The following is a 20,204-nucleotide window of genomic DNA, read 5'->3' on the forward strand; positions in this document are numbered from 1 at the left end:
GAACACACCTCATTTTCAGACCAGCACGCTCATGGGCACACAAATGGGCGCAAGCGCATTTGCCATTTAAACAACATGGTGCGGGAAGTGAAAATGATAACTGCGTCGGACTGAAACTAGCAAAAAACACACCAGGTGTATGATAGTGTCCTCAGACTTTGGACCCCACAGTCTATCTCGTAACTGAACAGAAAAACAAATAAAGATAGGGCTTACCTGTTTTCAGGCAGTGCTCATCAAAGTCTGAGCAACAGGTATTGTATGTTTTACACAGGTTGTCACAGCGACAGTTTGGGGGTTCTGCTTCCACTAGTTCAAAGCACCTGTTTTTGCAGGATAGGCTGTTAAGAGGATGGTCCGAGAGAACTGGTCCGAGAAGAAAGAAAGAGAAAAAAGAAGATAGAACATAAAGATTAAAGAGAAATTTTAGATCTAAAAGCTCACACCACCCAAAATCAAACGTTTGTCATGTATGTGCAAAGACTGCTCTGCTTTGAAGCCTATGAAGCCTAGACAGGCATATGCAGTTCAATTACTTCCACCTGTAAAATCTCAAAAATGGGTCAAGGAGCTGAAATGTTCTCTGTACATCTCAATATTGACTTAAGGGCAGAGCAAAGCAAATATTTCCTTAATTTTCGATCACCAGCTGAGAGAGCAACAGAAAGTGGCTGTTTCATTAAATGTTCCTTGCTCATTACAACTAGCCTGCTACGTGAACTAACATGAAGGCTTGATTAAAAAAATGCGGACCATTTAAAAACACAAATGACGCTATGAAGTTAAATTGCAGAATGAACAATGAATCATTGAATACTGGATAATGCAAGGTCAAATTATTTCCTTTCGTTCAAGCTCGATTAAATTCTGAAAGCTAGGCTACAGAAACAGTCTTGACATGTTTAGAATGGCATCAGTTGAATTGGCCTGGTACATAAACAGACCAAATACACAGTGATGCTGTCCAAGATACACAGCAAAACCAACTTGAGTGAAACCTCTATAATATCACACTGGCTGGACTCACAAAGCATCAACATTACATTTCTAACTAAATTTCGAACATTTCTAATATCTGAATGTACATATTTTAATCATTAAACTTTGTAACTAAATTTGGATATTCCAAAAGGAAATCCTTGCAATTTGCAAGGAAAGTGTTAAAGGAGTAGTTCACTTTTTTTTTTTTACTCACCCCTATGTCATCCAAGATGTCCATGTCTTTCTTTCTTCAGTCGAAAAGAAATTAAGGTTTTTGATGAAAACATTCCAGGATTTTCTCCATATAATGGACTCCATTGGGAACCAAACGGTTCAAGGTCAAAATGAGAGTTTCAGTGCAGCTTCAAAGGGCTTTAAACGACAACAGACGATGAATAAGGATCTTATCTAGCGAAACGATCGGTCATTTAAAAAATAAATAAAAAAGTTTAAGTTTTATAAGCACAAATGCTCGCCTTGTTCTGTTCTGTGATGAGCGTTTGTGACTCTCCTGTTGAAACTAGTTCATCAAAATGAACAAATCTTTTTTTTTGAGTCATGACTCGAATGGTGCTAGATCAGACCTTTATTCATCGTCTGGTGTCATTTAAAGCCATTTGAAGCTGCACTGAAACTCTCATTTGGACTTTGAACCATTTGGTTACCAATGACTAGCCTGGTTCAACCAGACTCTACTACATTTCTGGAAAATGAAATTGAGCGGAAGTGCGTAGGAGGGCGCAGCCAGGCTACCCAATGACGTCCATTATATGGAGAAAATCCTGGAATGTTTTCATCAAAAACCTTAATTTCTTTTCGACTGAGGAAAGAAAGACATGGACAGCTTGGATGACAGGGGTGAGTAAATTAACAGCAAAAGTTTTTTTTTTTTTTTAAAGTGAACTTTTAATAATCTGGGTAAAGGAGGCAACATGCAACAGTTTGTGTAAGACTGTTAAATAATAAAAGTAATCAACAGACCTGCTCAGTCATGTAGGCTAAACCATGGGTTGCCATGGGTTCCCTCGGGAATTTGCTGAGTTTACATAATAGTTGTGATAAATATAATTGTGATAAAAATAAGATTCATAACATTACTTAAAGGGACTTTCAAATTTAGACCCCATTTACACCTGGTATTAAAATGAGATCTGTATCCAGAAGTTATCCGGATAATAAGTGTTCTGATCTTACCGATTCCATTTACACCTGGCCACATAAATGTGTTTTTGCAAAACGCATATAAATCCAATCTTCAACTCCTGCGTTATATGCAGTTATATGCAAAGGAAACAGATATGAGCTGCATTTTATTGATCATCAGCTAAATTCAAAATCAAAGACATCAATAAGAGAGAGTGGCAACAGCCCTGGTAAGATAATTTCGTTTCTTTACTTGTTGAAGATGATTGTGTGTTAAGCGCCTGTGACTTAGCCTACTTTCACTTTTATTTGCGATGTTTGCACGTTGGCTTGATGAATAGACGCTCAGCTGCTCATCTGCGGTGATGCGTGTTGCAGTAGCGCCATCATATCTGAATATAACATGACATATAGCCTATATAACACGCTCTCACTCGTTTATTTTTTAGCATTTTTGGGAGGAGTAAAATATACATACGTGGTTTCAACAACCAGATTGCGTTTACAACTAGTAAAGATCCGAACACAATGCGAGCCAGTCAGACTACCTCCAGATGTGGTCAGGCAGATCCGATCACAACGTATTTACACCTTGCATTAACATGCGTTTTTTTATTATCCGGATAACTTATCAGATCGCATTTTAATACCAGGTGTATATGGGGCCTCAGTTAATTACGCTATCATATGACAAAAAAAAAAAAAAAAAATCAAAGAACTTATTTTACTGATGCCACTTATTTGACTCTTTTCCTCTCATTTTATTGTCTTATTTCTTTCCAGTTATTAACACTACAAATGGTGGCGCAACTAAGAAAGAAAGAAACAAATGACAGTTGTGGCTTCGCAGTGAAGCTGTTTGTTCATGTTTAGTTTTCTTCCTTTTCATCCATGCTTTTCTAATAATATATGCATACTGAATGTAGTTGTTGGTGGCTTGTATTTTTGTATGTTTACCAGGCTTGGCTCATTCATTGGCTTGGACTATGAGCTCTCTTCCTGCAGCTGTATTCTTAAACTGGTACGCATGTGTGTATGAATCTGAGTATCCAACACAGCAGGCAACTTGTGTATAGCAGCCCATAGGAATAGCTGCTAATGCACTATATATGTAGGTTATAGATATCTATGGAAGTTCTAGTAGTAATTCCATATGACACGACTGGTCATGTTATGGCAATATGGCAGCACCCTTGAGGGGTGTGACCCACACTAAATAGAAACAGATTTTTCATCATTAGAACTGTTATCTCATGTGACTGAACATCAAGTTTAGCTTATTTCTTCATATTTTTACATTTAAAAAAAAAAGTACAATTACAAATTGAAGCTATATGGGATATTCCTGTTTTTCTGTGCCTTTTGGACATCGTAACGTTTAGAAAATCAAACTTTGATTTGATGAACTTTGAGTGCCAATTTAAAAGAAACTTGTCCCCTTGTTAGGGACAAATGAACAACAAATACGTATACGTTTAAAACGTGTATGATTCTAATCATAAGTAGATTATGTGTATCATTGTGTGTAGACTATCTTAAACAATCTGTGTTCCCAAAAGAATATCAGTTAATCAATTATTGGTAACACTTTACAATAAGGTTTCATTAGTTGAAATTAGTTAACACCAAATAATAATGAACTGCACTTCTACGGAATTGATTAATCTTTGTTAACGTTAATAATAATAGTTTTGTACTCACAGCGCTATACATATGGAAGGGGAATCTCTTCAACAAACACAGACATCAACACCAACAGTTAATATTAATTTCAACATTTACTACATTATTACAATCAAATGTTTTGTTTGTTAACATTAGCCCTAGTGAAAAAAAAAACTATACCAAAATGTATTTAAAATACATTTATTTCATATGAATCATTCTAAAAATCCATTAACATATTTATTGAAATATCGCTTGAGACTTACTGATATAAATATTAGTACTTTACTGCACACTTCTTGATATTAAGCCTTAAAATGAGTTAAATATCACTATTAGTAAGGATAGTATGATACCTGTATAATATCAGTCTATACATGTATTTTAATATTTTAAGTGTATCTACAGAGTGGGCATTCTGACTTAAAATCAGCCAATGTGTTTGAGAAAAAAAAGCTAACATAAAAGATTTATTGAATTATTGAATAAAGAACTTCTACTAAATGCTTTCATATTTTCCTCAACAAAGTGGACATTGAGGTTGGCCACATCAAATTTTTCCAAGTTGTTATCCCCCCTAAGAAGTGATGACTGCTTTATAATAAAACATCATTTAATTTTCCAAATTTCAGAAGAAGGGAAAGTAGTCCAAAGTACTATGTACTTAAAGGACAATAAATTGAGGGGCAATCTAAAATCCTTTAATGTAATTGTTAAAGTAAATGTAATAATTTAAAAAAAAAAACTCTCTATATTAGAGAGAATCATTACTAATGGCTTATCAAACAATGCAACAAAAATGGGGGAACAAATTCACAGATAGAAAGTTTTGTATTTATCATAAAAATGGACACATGCCTCAGGACAAAGGAATGATTTATAGTTCAAAAGGCAATAAAATATCTAAAACATTTTTTAAAACAACTTTAGAGTTCACGTGTTGTTTAGGGCAAAGAATGCAATTACAATTTATATTGCTCAATATTTTTAGTAGCCTAAGATCATGATATTTCCTGACACAAGCCACTGAATAGGCCTATATTATATAGTAAGTCAAAATATGTTGTAGCATACATAAAACAAATTCTGAAGAAGTATAAACCTACATCCAGGGAAAGACTCATCTGATGATCCTGCCTTGACGGACCGCCTGACCACATAAGTCTCGCACACAGTGCACCGCGAGAGAAGACACATGACGGAGAATACCTGCGTACAAACACACCGTTAGAAGACACAACGGAGAGTAACTTGTTACCTGAGTACAAACACACCGTTAGAGAACACAAGACGGAGAATACATGGTAAAGATATAGCAATAAAACACACTCATTCAAACTATGAATGAGGCGGTAGAGATTGTAACATAGCTAATACAAATTTAAAGCGCCTGCCAATAATTTCACATTTCTAACACGGTAGAGAAGACATAGTGTAAGTTTGGCTCATTTTTATTAGACTTCTTGCATTCCGAAAAATATAATTGAGGTTTCCAAACAGCAAATCCAAGCAGTCTAATTTATTTATATTTTCAACAGTCAATAAACTGGCTTTTAAAAGTTTTCATGCGACTAGTATATGTTAAAAGACCTCTGTGTCGTGCATTGTGCAATACAATGGCGTTATGCGTTAACGACATTGAATTGCATTTGAGTCAAGGATCATTTAATCTCATCTATAAAATGTAAAAGAACAGTCAGCTAAATGTATAACTCTCATTATAAAGAGAATACAAAAACGTACCGTACCCATTTCAGTTGCAGCATGGCTGATGTGTGTCTGGTCCCTGACTCGCTGCAGCACTGAGTGAGATTCTCATGTTTACTTTACCCGCAACCAATAGCTACACATAGAGAAACATGAACTAACGTCACATCTGGCAGACCTGTGAGGAATCACACTGAGACTTTTAACTGCCCCCACAACACTTAATATAGGGTTGGGAAACAAGCACGAATAAATGCAATTAATGTTAACATTGGTTATTGTTAACTTATTGGTTCTCAAACTGTAGCAGTTCTAGTTATCTGTTTGGATTTTTTATTCAACAATGAGTTATTTTTTGGCCCAATTTATTTTGTAGTTAGGTCAAAAAAGATTGTAAACATTAAATATCAGTTTTAGTGGCCTGCAGGCCCCTAAACAATCATGTAAGTAAATCATAACAAAACTTTTTTTTGGAAGTGTATTTTGTAATTATCTGGGATACTGATTGACGTTTCGATAAACACAGTGAAACTCCACAATGAATCAATAAAATGGAAACTGATTGGACTGCATTTTGTATATGGAGTCATTGATCATACAGGGATCAATACTGCATTTTAACTAGCTAGGAAATTAAGCTTTGCTAAATTTTTATTTTGTTCTTAATACCAGGGTTCTCCAAGCGTGCATCCCAAACACTAATTTCAATAAGCTTACAGTTCCTCACCACATGTATAGATGTATATGCCTGAGGAATAATTAAAACAATGGCTTTATCTATTTATCAAAACAGAGTTCCAGTTGGATAACTTTTTTATAGCAAAAAAAAAAAAAAAAAAAGACACAAAGCATATTCAGCAAAATCTCTTTTTTAGACAATATACAAAGAAACAAGTGAGAAAAAAAAAAAAGTAATTGCAGTACAGGGCTAGCCTGGTTCAACCAGACTCTGAAATTGAGCAGAAGTGCGTAGGAGGGCGCAGCCAGGCTAGTACAGGGCCCGTGTTCATAATATCAATAAAATATAAAGAATCTTAATGCAAAAAGTAGCTCCTAGTGACAAAATTCTAAGAAAATTCTTAGAAATGTGGGCGTTTACTCTTAAAATTAAAGAAAAATTCCTAGTAAAGAAAAAAGTAATTCAGAAAGAATCTTAACCCTTAAAAGAGGTCTTAAGGTCAAAATTAGGAGTACGGATGAGGACTTTTAAGAGGCTTAAGAGTTTCTTAAGTAGAGGAGAAAATGGCAGAAAAGACGATGAAGAGGGAGAAGAAATGTGTTGCAATAGATGACAGTGAATTAATAGACTATATATATATATATATATATATATATATATATATATATATATAAACGAGATCGTGCAGGGATCATGTTTGTGACTGATCTTATTAGAGACACGCTATATCTCCAACACAGCGCAATGCCATAACGCCAGAAATGAAAGTAGTTCATGATAGTGTTCATCCACTAAATTGTTGGGCTAACAGCAAACACTGTTCTTCTGTCCAGTTGGGCTTTCTCATCTTTCTTGTTTTTTATTCCATGTATGCTATATTAAAACCAACATTCAAACCACCACTTAAATAGACAGCAATCCGTGTAATTGGAAAGAGTGGAACATTTTAATTATCATTCTAAGCCAATCAAAATACCTTAGGATATTAACAGCATGGTAAAAAAGGATTTATATACATAATGTATATAATGTGTGTGTATATGTGTGAGTAAAACTATACTTAAAATTGCTCTTTTTTCCCCTTCTTGGACAACCAACCAATCACAGTGTTCAAAAGAGTGTGTCAAACATAGCAACGGGGTCAGCCCCACCTACTCACTAAGATGAAAGTTTTTTTTAATCTTTTCCTTACTCAGAGTTGCTCTCAGATCGGTCGCGAATCACTCTTAAACTATAAACTAAGACTCCTACGTAAAAGTTTTTAAGCTAAATTAAGAGTTTTCTGAGGATTTTTAGAATCTTTATGAATACGGGCCCAGACTTTTAAAATTCCAACATAAATGAAAAACAAACTGGACTCGGGTGTAGATGTGAAACTGGTAAAAATGACTCATGGCTTTATTACACTTTCCAATTAACAAGAAGTTTAGTGAAACATACTACTTACATTTACTATTTTCAAATAACCATGAACATATTTCCTATTTAAAAGATTGCTAACCTTAAGTAAAGAGGTGAGACCACCATTGAGACCACAGAGTGAAATTTCCCATCATAAAAGTACTTTCACAATGTTGACATTTATCTTGAGATACAGTGGCTGGATTTAACCCTAGTGGTCCTGGGTGGTGAGAGTCAGTGAATCTATGTGTGTGCGGTTAAGAGGGCATAAACCAGTCAGCATTACGTGTGGTCAGATGACACTGCAGAACAAATTTTTCTTTTTCATGTTCAGCATGTTAGGTTGTTACATGGGTGGGAAACAAGCCACGATTATTTAACTCAACATGAACCACTTATTTACATGAAAGAGTTTTCCTTTTCGCATGAACTATTGACCTATTGTACTGTATGTTGGCAATCCAGTCTTTAAAGCACTGAAAAATTGGTAAAAAATATATCAAAAATGTATTAAAAATGTGTATTTTAATGTAAGTCAGAACTAGGACTATCAGTCAGAAAGAGATGGAGAATGAATGGAGCGGCCACTGGCAGGGCTGTTACTAAAAGCGTGAGAATCTCTGTCTTTATCTTTGTCCTTACTCTCATGCTTGTGTTTGTGTTTATGTTTGTGTTTGTGCTTTTTCTTCTTCTTCTTGTGCTCATGATGATGATGATGGTGGTGGTGGTGATCTCCATATTTGGCAGATGTGCTCTCTTTGCTTAGTGTGGGCATGGGCGTTCCTGGCATGGACAGAATGGCTTGCTCTACTGAAGATGGTTCCTTCCCTATGAAATAGTGAGAAGAAAAGTTGAAGCAACATAAAACAAAAGTTACCAAATTTACACAGTAAACACACAAATGTGCTTTTCACACAGGCAAAATATTCCATCTTTTTGCCCATAAGACACCATTCACACATCACATCAGCACCATGATGTCAATAATCTAAATGTCTGAAAGGGGCTAATATCTATAGGCAGAGATACATAGCTATTTCCAAAAATGTGTCTTGAGTGTGTTGAGTATTTCTGTCATGCCTGGAGTTGAAGGTCTCTCCAACATGTTCAGATGGTGGTAGATGAATGCCTGGCTGTCATGAACCGTGTCCATATCAATATCTTCCTCATCCTGGGTGAAAAGACAGTAGCTGAGAAATATTACAGTGCAAAGCCATATATTTTGAGTTTTTTTTTTTTTAGCCATAGAGTGACTGAGTGAGCAGTTATATTTAGAACATTTGTTATTCTTTAGAATATTTTCCTTGCACTATATATAATTCAAATATTAAGGGTTTCTTTTTTATGGTAACATGGTAGGGTGACCACCATTAAACAAACCAAATGTGGGACAATTATAAGTTTGTGAGGGACAATGTGGGACATGTTACCAACACCAAAACATACACTGAAACTGTTATATAATGTCTATCTAACTGAATAAAAACATTTGTATTCTGCCTTCAGCTGATAAAAATTTGTTGTTCTTTAGTCCCTTCCAGAAAAAAAAAATCACTGTAAAGGCAGCAGGCATCATGCAGATAACTATTTTAGAAACAGTTCTGACCAAGTCCAACTAAAATCCAACAAAATAAACAATGAACAAATAAAATATAAAACAACATGAAATTATATATATTAAGAATATAGGTAACACTTTATAATAACTACATGCTAATAATCATTAAGCATGCGTAAACAGTTAATTCATCATTCATAAAGCATTAATAGACATTAATAAGCAGTTTATAAATACAGCTATAAATGCTTTCTTGCTTATAAATCAAGAAAAAAAACATTTATAGCTGTATTTTTAAACTGCTTATTAATGTCTATTAATGCTTTATGAATGATGAATTAACTAATGATTATTAGTGTGCAGTTATTATAAAGTGTTACCAGAATATATTAAAAACAAAAACTTTCCAAAAAAACAAACACCTTCATATTTTTAGAAAGGATGTGAATTAAAATATCCACAACAGGCAACAGGTTAAACAACAGATAAATTCTGTTAAATTAAAATTTTAATTGACCGAATTATCCATTTGTTTTCTGAAAGGGAAGACATGGAAGAAATAACCGGTCCACATTTTGATTGACAGCAGTCACAACCTAGTAGTGACTGTGTTTACTCCATTTTTTTTTTAACCATTGGATAAGATATAAAAAACGGCTGTTGTGTTTGTACTTATTATGAAGCACTGTTAAATATAGGTTAAAAACTATGCTGCAAAAATAATAAATAAAATGCTTTCTTAAAAATGCAAAAGAATGCATGCACATTTTCTTAATATGATAATTGAAAACCAATAGACTGATGAAAATGCGGGAAATTTGCTCAATATGCGACGTGTGGGACAAGGGGTGAAAATGCTGTGCGGTACAATGCAAAGCGGGACTGGTGGTCACCCTATAACATGGATCTAATTGTAACTGTGTAACAAGCAAATTCATTGCTGATTACTCACTCTGCTCTTCACTGGTGCTTTAGCACTGGGCTCCTCTTGCATAACTTGTCCAGGTTCAGGAGATGAACCTAACGGAGTCTCTGCCTTCCTCTTTAAACCCTGTGGGGCCATCGCCACACCACTCAATGATGGCTCCATGACAACATGCTCCTCCTCCAGCTGAGGATGATAAATGGAGAAAAAAAAAACAATGAATAATAAGTGCCACAGGGGTTATTAAGGGTATTAACATTCCTCAAGCATTCTGGTTTGTGTTTAAACTACTCATTTAAAGACAGGGGTGTCCAGTCCTGCTCCTGGAGGGCCACTGTCCTGCAGAGTTTAGCTCCAACCCCATCATTTTTAGCATTTAATAAATTAAAAGTTGTCATATTTTTTTATAGCCCATTATAATAAATTTCACATTTACATAGATTTCACATAGATTTATCCTTATTAAAGCTACAAAAGTCAAGTTCAGTCAAGAGCTGTTTATTTTAACTTTGTCTTTTGTTGTTTGATTTACATTAATGACAGACAGCAGCAGGTATATTAGGCTGCTGTTGCTTTAAGACCTGCCGCATATGATGCGGATCCGACACGTTTCAGATGTTTTCATAACTCTTTACATAAGCCTTTTTAGCTTGCTTATGAGGATGCTCACGAATAATGGGCATTTCAACAATTTTGGGTAACACATTATTTTAAGGTGATGTAGTTACATTCCACTTACTCAAATAATCATTGAGTAATAGGGATGGGAAAGAGTACTCGTGACAGTGAGAATTGATCATTAAAATGATGATCACCCTGACTTTAAAAAATATCTTTTTTTTTTTTTTATTAGTTATTGCGGCATTTTAGGCGTTTCCTGAGGTCTGATTTGTCTGCATTATTGACTATGATTGGCAGATCCTCAACAAACTCTTCTCCACAGCGGTGTGATGACTCCGACTTCCAACAAGATGGAACTGGATTAATATTCTGAATGTTCTGATCCAATCTGACTTCTGACCTCTAATGCTGCCTGAATCATAATCATACACTGTTCTTTCGTTGGCCAGAGGAGAACTGGTCCCCGACTAAGCCTGGGTTTTTTCTGCCTTGGGTTTAAGCTTGCTTAGTTGGCGACATTTAATATTCAACAATATAATTGATCTGCCTTACTTAAGGGGGACGATAACACAATTTTCTTCTAGAAACAAACTTTGTTGTATTATTTTCATGTTATCACTGTGAAGCTGCTTTGATACAATCTGTTTTCTAAAAGCGCTAAATAAATAAAGGTGACTAAAATAGTTTGTTTTCCACCCTTCTTAAAGGTTAGGATTGAAAATCATCCCATTCACAACGTCTATTTTCCTCTCAGGCCCCTTCCTGCTGGGTTCAGGCTACACGATATCAGCCTGATTTTGGCATGAACTGTTGGATGTAGCGTTAGTGGTGATTCTTAAATGACAATAAGGCTTTTCACACTTGAAATAGTTAAATAGTAAGTCATTCTCAACCAAGGGAATCCTGGGGTTATCTTGCTTCACGTTTCACACTGGTCATAATTTACCTGGGGTTAACAAATAATCCTTGGTATTAATAAACTGATTTCACATTGTACATTCGTAAACCCTTGGTTACATTTTTGCATATTTGCGGTGTCTGTGTCATTGATTAGATGAACGTAGCATGTGGCCTGTTTACATAAAAGCTCTAGCATTGCGCATTCCCCGAACCACAAACTGTACTAATATCAAGTTTATACTGAATGGACATTTCAGACTATAAAGGTAAGATAAAAAACAATCATTAACCATGCTTATCCAATATTATTAATCATTTAACCTGGGGTTATAAAGCCCTATGTGTGAAAAGCCCAATAGGGAGTCAGGATACATGAACCAGTCGTTTTATATCTTATAATGTGCCACAGTGGACAACCGACCCTTTCTGGTCAGTGTGTCCCTGCCTCTGCTTAATTATTTTTATCCCCGGTGGGGATAAATTTATCCCCAAAGTGATCAGTGCTACTAAACTAGTGGTGAAACGGATCAGAAAACTTATCATGGATCCGTGGTTTGATTAAAGTCAATTTTATTTTTAAATGCGCTACTTTGGCTGACTCTCATATTGAGAATGAGGAGTTGACGTCATTTTACAGTGCCCCTCCCCTTTCCGCCATGTTGGTAGGTTTCCCACGGCAAAACAGTATTGATTACGTGTGTTTTTAGCTCGGTAGTAGAGGAGTTTCTCGCAATACCGCACTGTTTTACCATGCCTGGAAGTAACTGCTGCGTTAAAAACTCCTCCAGTAACTCACACGATACATTTGGAAAACATAGAAACAACGGAATTAAGTTTTTGGGGTTACCGAAATGGACACAGCAGGGAGAGTCTAACCTGACGAGAAGACGCCGGATTGCTGGGTTTGCTGATGCCTTTAGTATACGATTGTCATTTGTCACTGTTTGCTGTGGCTTAACGAACATATGCAAAAGTGTTGTTTGAGTGCCTTGTTCATTACTTTTTTATTTAATTGAAATAAATGTTTGAAACAACTTGATATGGCTTAACAATATTTATTGAGAACTGAAATACATAGGCTATTTGGACAACATAAGTTTCATGGACAACATAAGTAATAATAATAAAATAATAATACTGTTATTAGTGCAAAAGAATAAATATATTGATGCTGCTTCTCCAAATACAGCTGTTTTGCACTTTGTGTGAGTTTGTTCCTGTTAGGTCCCTTTTCTTTCGCCTTATCTTTTAGCATTGCTTTACTTTCTTCCTTTTTTCTTGTATTCTTAGATCCGTCTCTGTCCTGCCAAAATAATAAATGCGCGAAAATTTAAGAGCTCTGGAACGTTTAGTCACGTCTATGTGTTCTAAAGGCGTTGCCCCTGGTAACCGATAGCGTCTCCTACCATCATGGACGACCGGCTCGGACCCCGCCCAAATAGGCACGTGACTCCTCATTCTCAATAGCTGTCGCTCTGCACGAGTCTGCAGACTTGCTCAATGTCCCGCCCACGGCGCTATCTGATTGGTTACACCTCACGCCTATCAACACTTGCGAGACGGTTGCATGTCCACGCTGGGCTGTGGAGCTGTGTGTAGAAAGGAAGACAGCATTCAGAATAAACATCACAATCTGATTATCTGTTTCTATGATGAAAAGCAGAGCTAGTGTCCCAGTCACTGAGAATGGCCGAAGTTATACGGTGTTTCACTCACTCTTGAACGTCTGGCGCGAGTGATTTCAATGTTAAATCGATGTAAAGACGCGTTTGCGCGCGTCTAGAGGTTCTGCAGCGCGAATGAGGCATCTGTCTTTTCTATCATTTTGCTGTATCTTAGCATCACGATGTAACATTAACATTATTACTTTCACTTAACAGCAGCAGCAAAACTGTTTCTATGATGGTTTAACTTTGCAATCAAACCGTGGTTCAGGAGAGGCTGATATAAATTAGCATACCCTATTAATCTATTGATTTAATTATTGTATGTGTTTAGTTGCATGATCACAGTTCAAATGTGTGGGAAGCTATTAGAGTAAAAATATTGCGTTAGGATACTTCATGTGTTAATAAGATTTTTTTCCTGCAAATGCAGTGATGAAGTTCATGTTCTCACGATTTATTTTTATGAATATTTTTTTTTCAAAACATCCCCCCCCTCTGTTTTTTTTTCACAAATCGCACCCTGTATATATATATATATATATATATATATATACATATATTGTAATAATTTTGGTGCTCCTACCTATTTGAATTTGGGAGCACCAGTGCTAAGTTCAAGCTCTGTAAGACCCATACTGTTTTCAAGTAAGACAGCCTGACTTTGTGCTGTCCTTTGATGAAGCCAAACGTATTAGAAATGCATGGCTGAAGTTTATTTTTAACAAAGTGCCTTAACGACTGAATGAGTTTAGGTTTGTTCATCTTAATTATTCTCAACTTGCTACCAGTTTTTCTAAATATCTTGTATTAAACATCAAAACACAGGTAACAGACTGTGGGGGAGGATGTGGATATGGTGTGATAATGTTCACCAATCACAGCATAAGGAAATTCAATTGTAACAGAGAAATATAAGAATTTAAATGAGATGTTTACAGTGCTGGTGAAGGTCATGTTCAGGGTAACCTCTGGGCCACCAGGGCCCTGTTCAGATTTGATGGTGGGGTTGAGAACAGCTTTTTTCTCCTTCAGGTTCAGCACAAGACCCAACTCTGGCAACGGCAGACAGGATGGTCGGGTCAGCCCAAACAGAGTGTAGTAGAGATTTACGGCATCACATCGCAAACGCCAATCATGACAGGTACCTGAGACACATACAAAATAATTTTAAGATTTCAACAAACCAGATTTGAAAGCAAAGATTGTAATACTTTTGATTTTGTGAAAACTAAATCAAATCTATCGTATTAAAGCAAGCATGATATGTACAATAAATTGTCTATAATTCAGTGGTCTGGAATCAAGTATTCTATATATTAGCATAAATATTGTGAAATCTTTCAGGTTTTTGTTCCTAAACTGTTCTTGTGTGTAGATCTACTTCTTTACGCCCCTGATTAAGTATAGAAACCTATTTATTAAAGGGGATATATTATGGCCCTTTTTACAAGATGTAAAATAGGTCTCTGATGTCCCTAGAGTGTGTATGTGAAGTTTCAGCTCAAAGTCATGGAACGTGGAAATAGAGACACCAGCCACCATAGTCACATGTTTGCCGGGAGCCAGAACACCAGACATCAATGCTGGCTAATGCTAAGCGTAAATTCTTTAAGCTTATTATAGTAACGTAGCAGGTTGGAACATCGAAGGAAGCAGGATCCAAATGCAGCAGCAGTAGTACTTTTATTAAATAAACCAAAGACTAGACATACTCAAAAACTCAGACACAGAGAACAAGATCAACATCTAACAACATCAAGAACCCACAAACACTGTAACAAGACACAGGGTTTAAATACAGAGACTAACAAGCTAAATGAGATAACAAGGGGCGTGGTATACATGAACACAAATGAGGATTGGGAAAACAGGGAACATGACTGAACCAAATGCACAAAGACAGGGGGAACACAGATAGACATCATTAGAATTATTATAAGATAATAAGTATTATTCGGCTATATACTGTATATAAATGAACTAAATTAATAACTTTTTTACAACAAAAGTATAACATCCATGTACTTAAGCTGAACTGTGACACCATTTTCTTCTGGAAACAAACTATGTTGCATCATTTTCCTGTTATCTCTGTAAAGCTGCTTTGAAATAATCTGTATTGTAAAAAGCGCTATATAAATACAGTGAGGAAGAAAGTATTTGAACACCCTGCTGAAATTGTCATCGTAGGTGCCTGTCCACTGTGATAGTCATAATCTAAAAAAAAATAAATAAATAAAAAAATCCAGAAATCACAATGTATGACTAACTATTTAAAAAAAAAACATGTCCACAGTCATCCTCTCCTTAATACAGTGCAGCTGGATCATCCAAATGGTCATTGGCAAACTTAAGACGGCCTTGACGTGCTGGTTTAAGCAGGGGAACCTTCCGTGCCATGCATGATTTCACACCATGACGTCTTAGTGTATTACCAACAGCAACCTTGGAAACGGTGGTCCCAGCTCTTTTCAGGTCATTGACTAGCTCCTCCCGTGCAGTTCTGGGCTGAATTCTCACCTTTCTTAGGATCATTGAGACCCCACAAGGTGAGATCTTGCATGGAGCCCCAGTCCAAGGGAAATTGACAGTCATGTTTAGCTTCTTCCATTTTCTAATGATTGCTCCAACAGTGGACCTTTTTTCACCAAGCTGCTTGGCAATTTCCCCGTAGCCCTTTCCAGCCTTGTGGAGGTGTACAATTTTGTCTCTAGTGTCTTTGGACATGTTAGTAGTTGGATTCTTACTGATTGTATGGTGTGGACAGGTTTCTTTATGCAGCTAACCTCAAACAGGTGCATCTAATTTAGGAAAATAAATGGAGTGGAGTTAGACATTTTAAAGGCAGACTCAGGCAATGTCCACACTAATACGTTTTCGTTTGAAAACGTATATATTTTTCTCTCCGTTTTGGCCTTCCGTCCACACTGAGACACCGTTTTAAGTCAACAAAAATGTATCTTTTGGAAAACGCTCCAAAGTGGATAAATTTGAAAACGCCGTTTTCGCGTTGTAGTGTGGACAGTGAAACCAGAGGTATTTCAAAACGATGATGTAAGTTTAGTCATGTGATCCATGTAGTACAGAGGTCTCAAACGCGCACACAAACAACAAACCCACAACAACAAACCCAGTTCACGTTACATTTGTAAACACATTAGTGAATTACTCCGCGTTTGTATTTATTTCTGTATGGTGAATTACTGCATGATACCTGGATGTTCTGAAGGCGAAACTATCACAACACAAACGTCCGTGTGCTCGTCTGATTCAGAGATTTCCTCCAGGAGAAATTGCCATCGCTGAAATTCTCTGCAGCAGACGGACTCTGTGTCCGACGAACTCCGTAGGCCGTGACACGCAGCGAGAGTACAGGCAACAGCAGGCCGCCGAACTCGACCCAGTCCGGGCGTCTCGACCGCCAGGCGACAGCCAGGCGTCTCCTGCTCCTTAGTCAGCCTCAGCTGCTCTAAACTATACTGCAGCTCGTAAATATAGCCACGAACATCGAATTCGAGCAGCAGAGACTGTCAAAACCCTCTTCTTCCATATCATGTTTAGTTTCTTCCATCATTATCATAACTTCCTATCTCCACAGGGCTTGTTAGCTTAGCTTCCAAACAAGACGGCGGATATTGATTTCAGTCTCTGCAAGTGAAGTCCTACCCACTGATCTGTAATAGGCCTGTGGGTGAGTGGGTGCCACACCCTTGAATAATAATGAGCTAATCATTGTAGTCTGTTGACATTTCAATGAAATGTGACTTCCTGCTTATCGTGACGCAAAATGACGATTTTTACGTCACGATAAGCAGGAAATAAAACACATAAATCCTTATTTCTCCCATCTTGGGGGAAAATAAGGGAATAAACCATGACCATTCAAAAATATGACTGGGTTTCTAAAGATACAAAGCTTAATGCAAATGGGTGATCAACAAGTGCCCGACATCAAGTGCCGAGCGCGCTCATAATTGAAGCGCCGCGCTCATTTTTAGGATATTTGAAACGGTCTTGAGCGGGCAAAATATGTGAGCTACCACCAACAAATCAGGCCACAGCTACTCGCGAGCGAGCGACGTGTTGGATACCCCTGCTCTAAAACAATGTGAGAATCATTTTGAGCTTGTAATATGTGTTGTCTGAACACGTTCAATAAACGATAGTTCATGAACTCGTTCATATTTTGGGCGAACGTGAATTGAACCTAGCCTAGTACGTTGGCTATTACTGCCTGATGAACGTTACAGTGAACTTGTTCATTCTAGTGTCTGTGAACTGAGGAGCGAGGAGGCGTCATAAGATCATTTAAAAGGGTTTTATGAGGTCGGTGAGGATGGGAAAATCTTACATGTCTGTGCAAACTTTCCCCGTCGATAAAATAATTGTTTTCTGTGGTTGTAAATGGGCTGTGGCAATAATAATAGCCTAATAATAAAAAAAGAAGCTCACAGCAACATATGAAAAAAAGAACTATGAACTAGTTCATTTTTGAAATATGAACTGAACTAGTTCATTTTAAAATTTGTGAACTGAACTTTTAACTAGTTCATGCAATGAACTTGGTCCAACCAGTTGATAAGAAGGTTTGCAAAGTCAGTAATTTGCCTGAGACACTATACATGTGTAGAAAGAATTATTTCCATTTCAAAAACAATAATTGTTTTTCTAAGTATAATAAAAGGAAATGTGCCTCCCAAAAAAAATACATTCAATAGCCTATAATAGTGTTGTATAAAGAAAATAAAAAGCAAATATGACTATCACAAAGATGTTGTGTGTAAGAAAAAGACAAAGGAAGTGTGTAAAATGAACTTCAACTGTCAGAAGGACAGCTCATGAAGAACCAATCATGTACAGAAAGGAATGTTCAAATTCATAGGAACAGATCAGAGGAAAAGTTAATAATAAAGATTGAGAAGATTGGATCAGTTGTGCTCCATTTTTGGAATACTAAAATCTTTTTTTTTCTTTTTTGGAATACTTGATGCGACCCGGCCTGACCCAGACTCTATCTCCAGTGGCCCCCAGTTAAGTTGAGTTTGAGACCCCTGATGTAGTACCAATAGATATTCATGTTTATCAGTATTGTGCCTGTTATGTGTTCTCTTTCATAGGTTCACTCAACGCTGCGGAAAGCACAGTGGGATATTCTCTGAATGTGCCGATTGTCTGAAGCCTAATAGAATCACGCCAATTCATTGGCTGATGGCGCTCGCGCAATCTGGCCCCGCCCCGACGCAATCACGTCGCATAAACATATAAGCGCATGCGCCATCTTCCCCCCAGATTTCTCTGCCTTCACGAAGCGGCCATTTCGCCCTTCGACTTCGGTTTTTCTGAGCCCGTATCAACGGATTATCTCGATGGATTTCACCTGTTCTTCATTTGCATTTCAGCGAATGCCTTCAGTGGATCACTGTTCTCCTTGCGGTGAAGTGCCATGGAGTATCGTCGTTGCCCGCCGCCATGCGTTCGCTTCTTCGCGAATGACGACCCGCACGGTAAGTGTATTAAGTGTTTGGGCGTTCGCATGCGCGCGAGGCTATTTTAGGAACTCAAAATGTAAATTTTGTGATAACCTCCTTCTCAAACTCTCCGCTCGCGGTTCACGGCGTTTGAGAAGGAGTCATTCGTCCCCCCTCGTCGCGCTCCCGAGGCCGCATAGGCCTCGTTTGAATCCGCGACTTGGGGCTCGGATATAGAGCTCTAGGATATGGAGTTTGAGCAGACGGGCCATCCCCTTTCTCTCCCTCCGTCTCCCGAGCACGCACACAGTGCCAAAACAGTCTAATTCTTGCATGATTTTCTATGTCCCAGCCCGAGAGCACGTGAATCAGTTTCTTTCGGGCTGGAAGATATTATTTATACCACGGCTTCCGACTCCGAGGATTTCGGGCCTGTTTTAGCTTCGGATGCTCTCCCGCCGAGCGGCCAGGAAGCCTGGCCTACACGGAGCTTGTTGACATGCTTTCGTGCGCTACAGAGAAACTCTATCGACTGGCCTGACGAGCCCCGCGAGTCCCAGTCCGCTACAAACAAATATTTTGGAAGCAAAAGTACTAATATAAATGGAATCAGTATGTAAATGCAATAATATTTAAGATGAACAAGAAACAGTGAGTGTTCTTTGCCATCGCGGCTATTTAACTGCGACAGACGGTCAAATACCGGTCTATCTGGGTTCCCAAGACCATTCAGTCACGGAGTCAGTACAGTAAACACCACTGTATGTACAAACTCAGCACTTAAGAGTGACGCGCTCCACTGACTTCACTCCTATTGAGTGTCGCTCGCGAAATCGCTCTTCATTTGCATAAAGTTAAACATTTGTTAACTGTGTTGTGTCGCTGGACACACCCCAATGGTCGCTGTCGCGCGTGTCACCGGAAGTCGCCCACTCACCATTGAAAATGAATGGTATCTGTCGCTTGGTGCAGTGTGAACGCAGCTTAACGCGGCAGCCGCTGACTTCACCAACCTTGTTGGTTCTGTGGAGCACGGTTATTCCGCCATCCTAGCGGTTGAGGACACGCTGGCTTCTCATTTCTCCCCGTCGTCGGGAGAAGTGACTCGGCTCATCCCCCACCCGCTACGGTCTAGGGAGCCCGCGGTCGACCGGTTCCCTTGCCATTGGCCCCATAAGTGCCTCGAGCTGAAGCGGTCTCTCTATCCACGAGGTTGGGTCAGACCGCGCATGCGTTTCTGCCCGCCTCCCACTCACTCTCCTTTTTTAAACCAGCCACTTTCGCCACCCTGCGTGTCCCGAAGTGCAGTCACCCCTCAATAGTATCCAAACCGTCTGGAGCAGGAGGAAGGAGACACGCTCAGCTTTCTCCCCGACTCACCCGATTCCTTTCGCTTGCGCAGGAGATACTTTCGTTTTCTCTCAGCAACAGATGGACCCGTTGTTTTTTTTGCCAATTGGGCAATGGTGTTCGCAGTTCCAGTTTGATG

General features: G+C 38.0%; 2 protein-coding genes across 4 annotated transcripts in view; both read right to left on the reverse strand.

The window, feature by feature from the left end:
• The window catches only part of enpp2 (ectonucleotide pyrophosphatase/phosphodiesterase 2), a 55,908-nt gene extending 50,238 nt beyond the window's left edge, over window positions 1-5,670 (reverse strand). For all 3 annotated transcript variants that reach the window (XR_016145678.1, XR_016145677.1, XM_039694329.2), the window contains exons 1-3: window positions 5,538-5,670; window positions 4,896-4,998; window positions 217-366 (exon numbers count right to left, since the gene is read on the reverse strand). Coding sequence is in view for 1 of the 3 variants with exons in the window: in XM_039694329.2 (XP_039550263.2) it covers window positions 217-366; window positions 4,896-4,998; window positions 5,538-5,555 (271 nt within the window). In the remaining 2 variants the exon portion in view is untranslated. The remainder of the gene's footprint in view (window positions 1-216; window positions 367-4,895; window positions 4,999-5,537) is intronic.
• Window positions 5,671-7,540: 1,870 nt separating this feature from the next.
• The window catches only part of taf2 (TAF2 RNA polymerase II, TATA box binding protein (TBP)-associated factor), an 84,124-nt gene continuing 71,460 nt past the window's right edge, over window positions 7,541-20,204 (reverse strand). The window contains exons 23-26 of the mRNA XM_089117474.1: window positions 14,184-14,392; window positions 10,087-10,245; window positions 8,657-8,747; window positions 7,541-8,404 (exon numbers count right to left, since the gene is read on the reverse strand). Coding sequence (XP_088973600.1) covers window positions 8,127-8,404; window positions 8,657-8,747; window positions 10,087-10,245; window positions 14,184-14,392 — 737 coding nt within the window. The 3' untranslated portion in view covers window positions 7,541-8,126. The remainder of the gene's footprint in view (window positions 8,405-8,656; window positions 8,748-10,086; window positions 10,246-14,183; window positions 14,393-20,204) is intronic.

This window comes from Pimephales promelas, chromosome 12 (genome assembly GCF_988280905.1).
Source record: "Pimephales promelas chromosome 12, fPimPro1.hap1.1, whole genome shotgun sequence".
Lineage (NCBI taxonomy): Eukaryota > Metazoa > Chordata > Actinopteri > Cypriniformes > Leuciscidae > Pimephales > Pimephales promelas.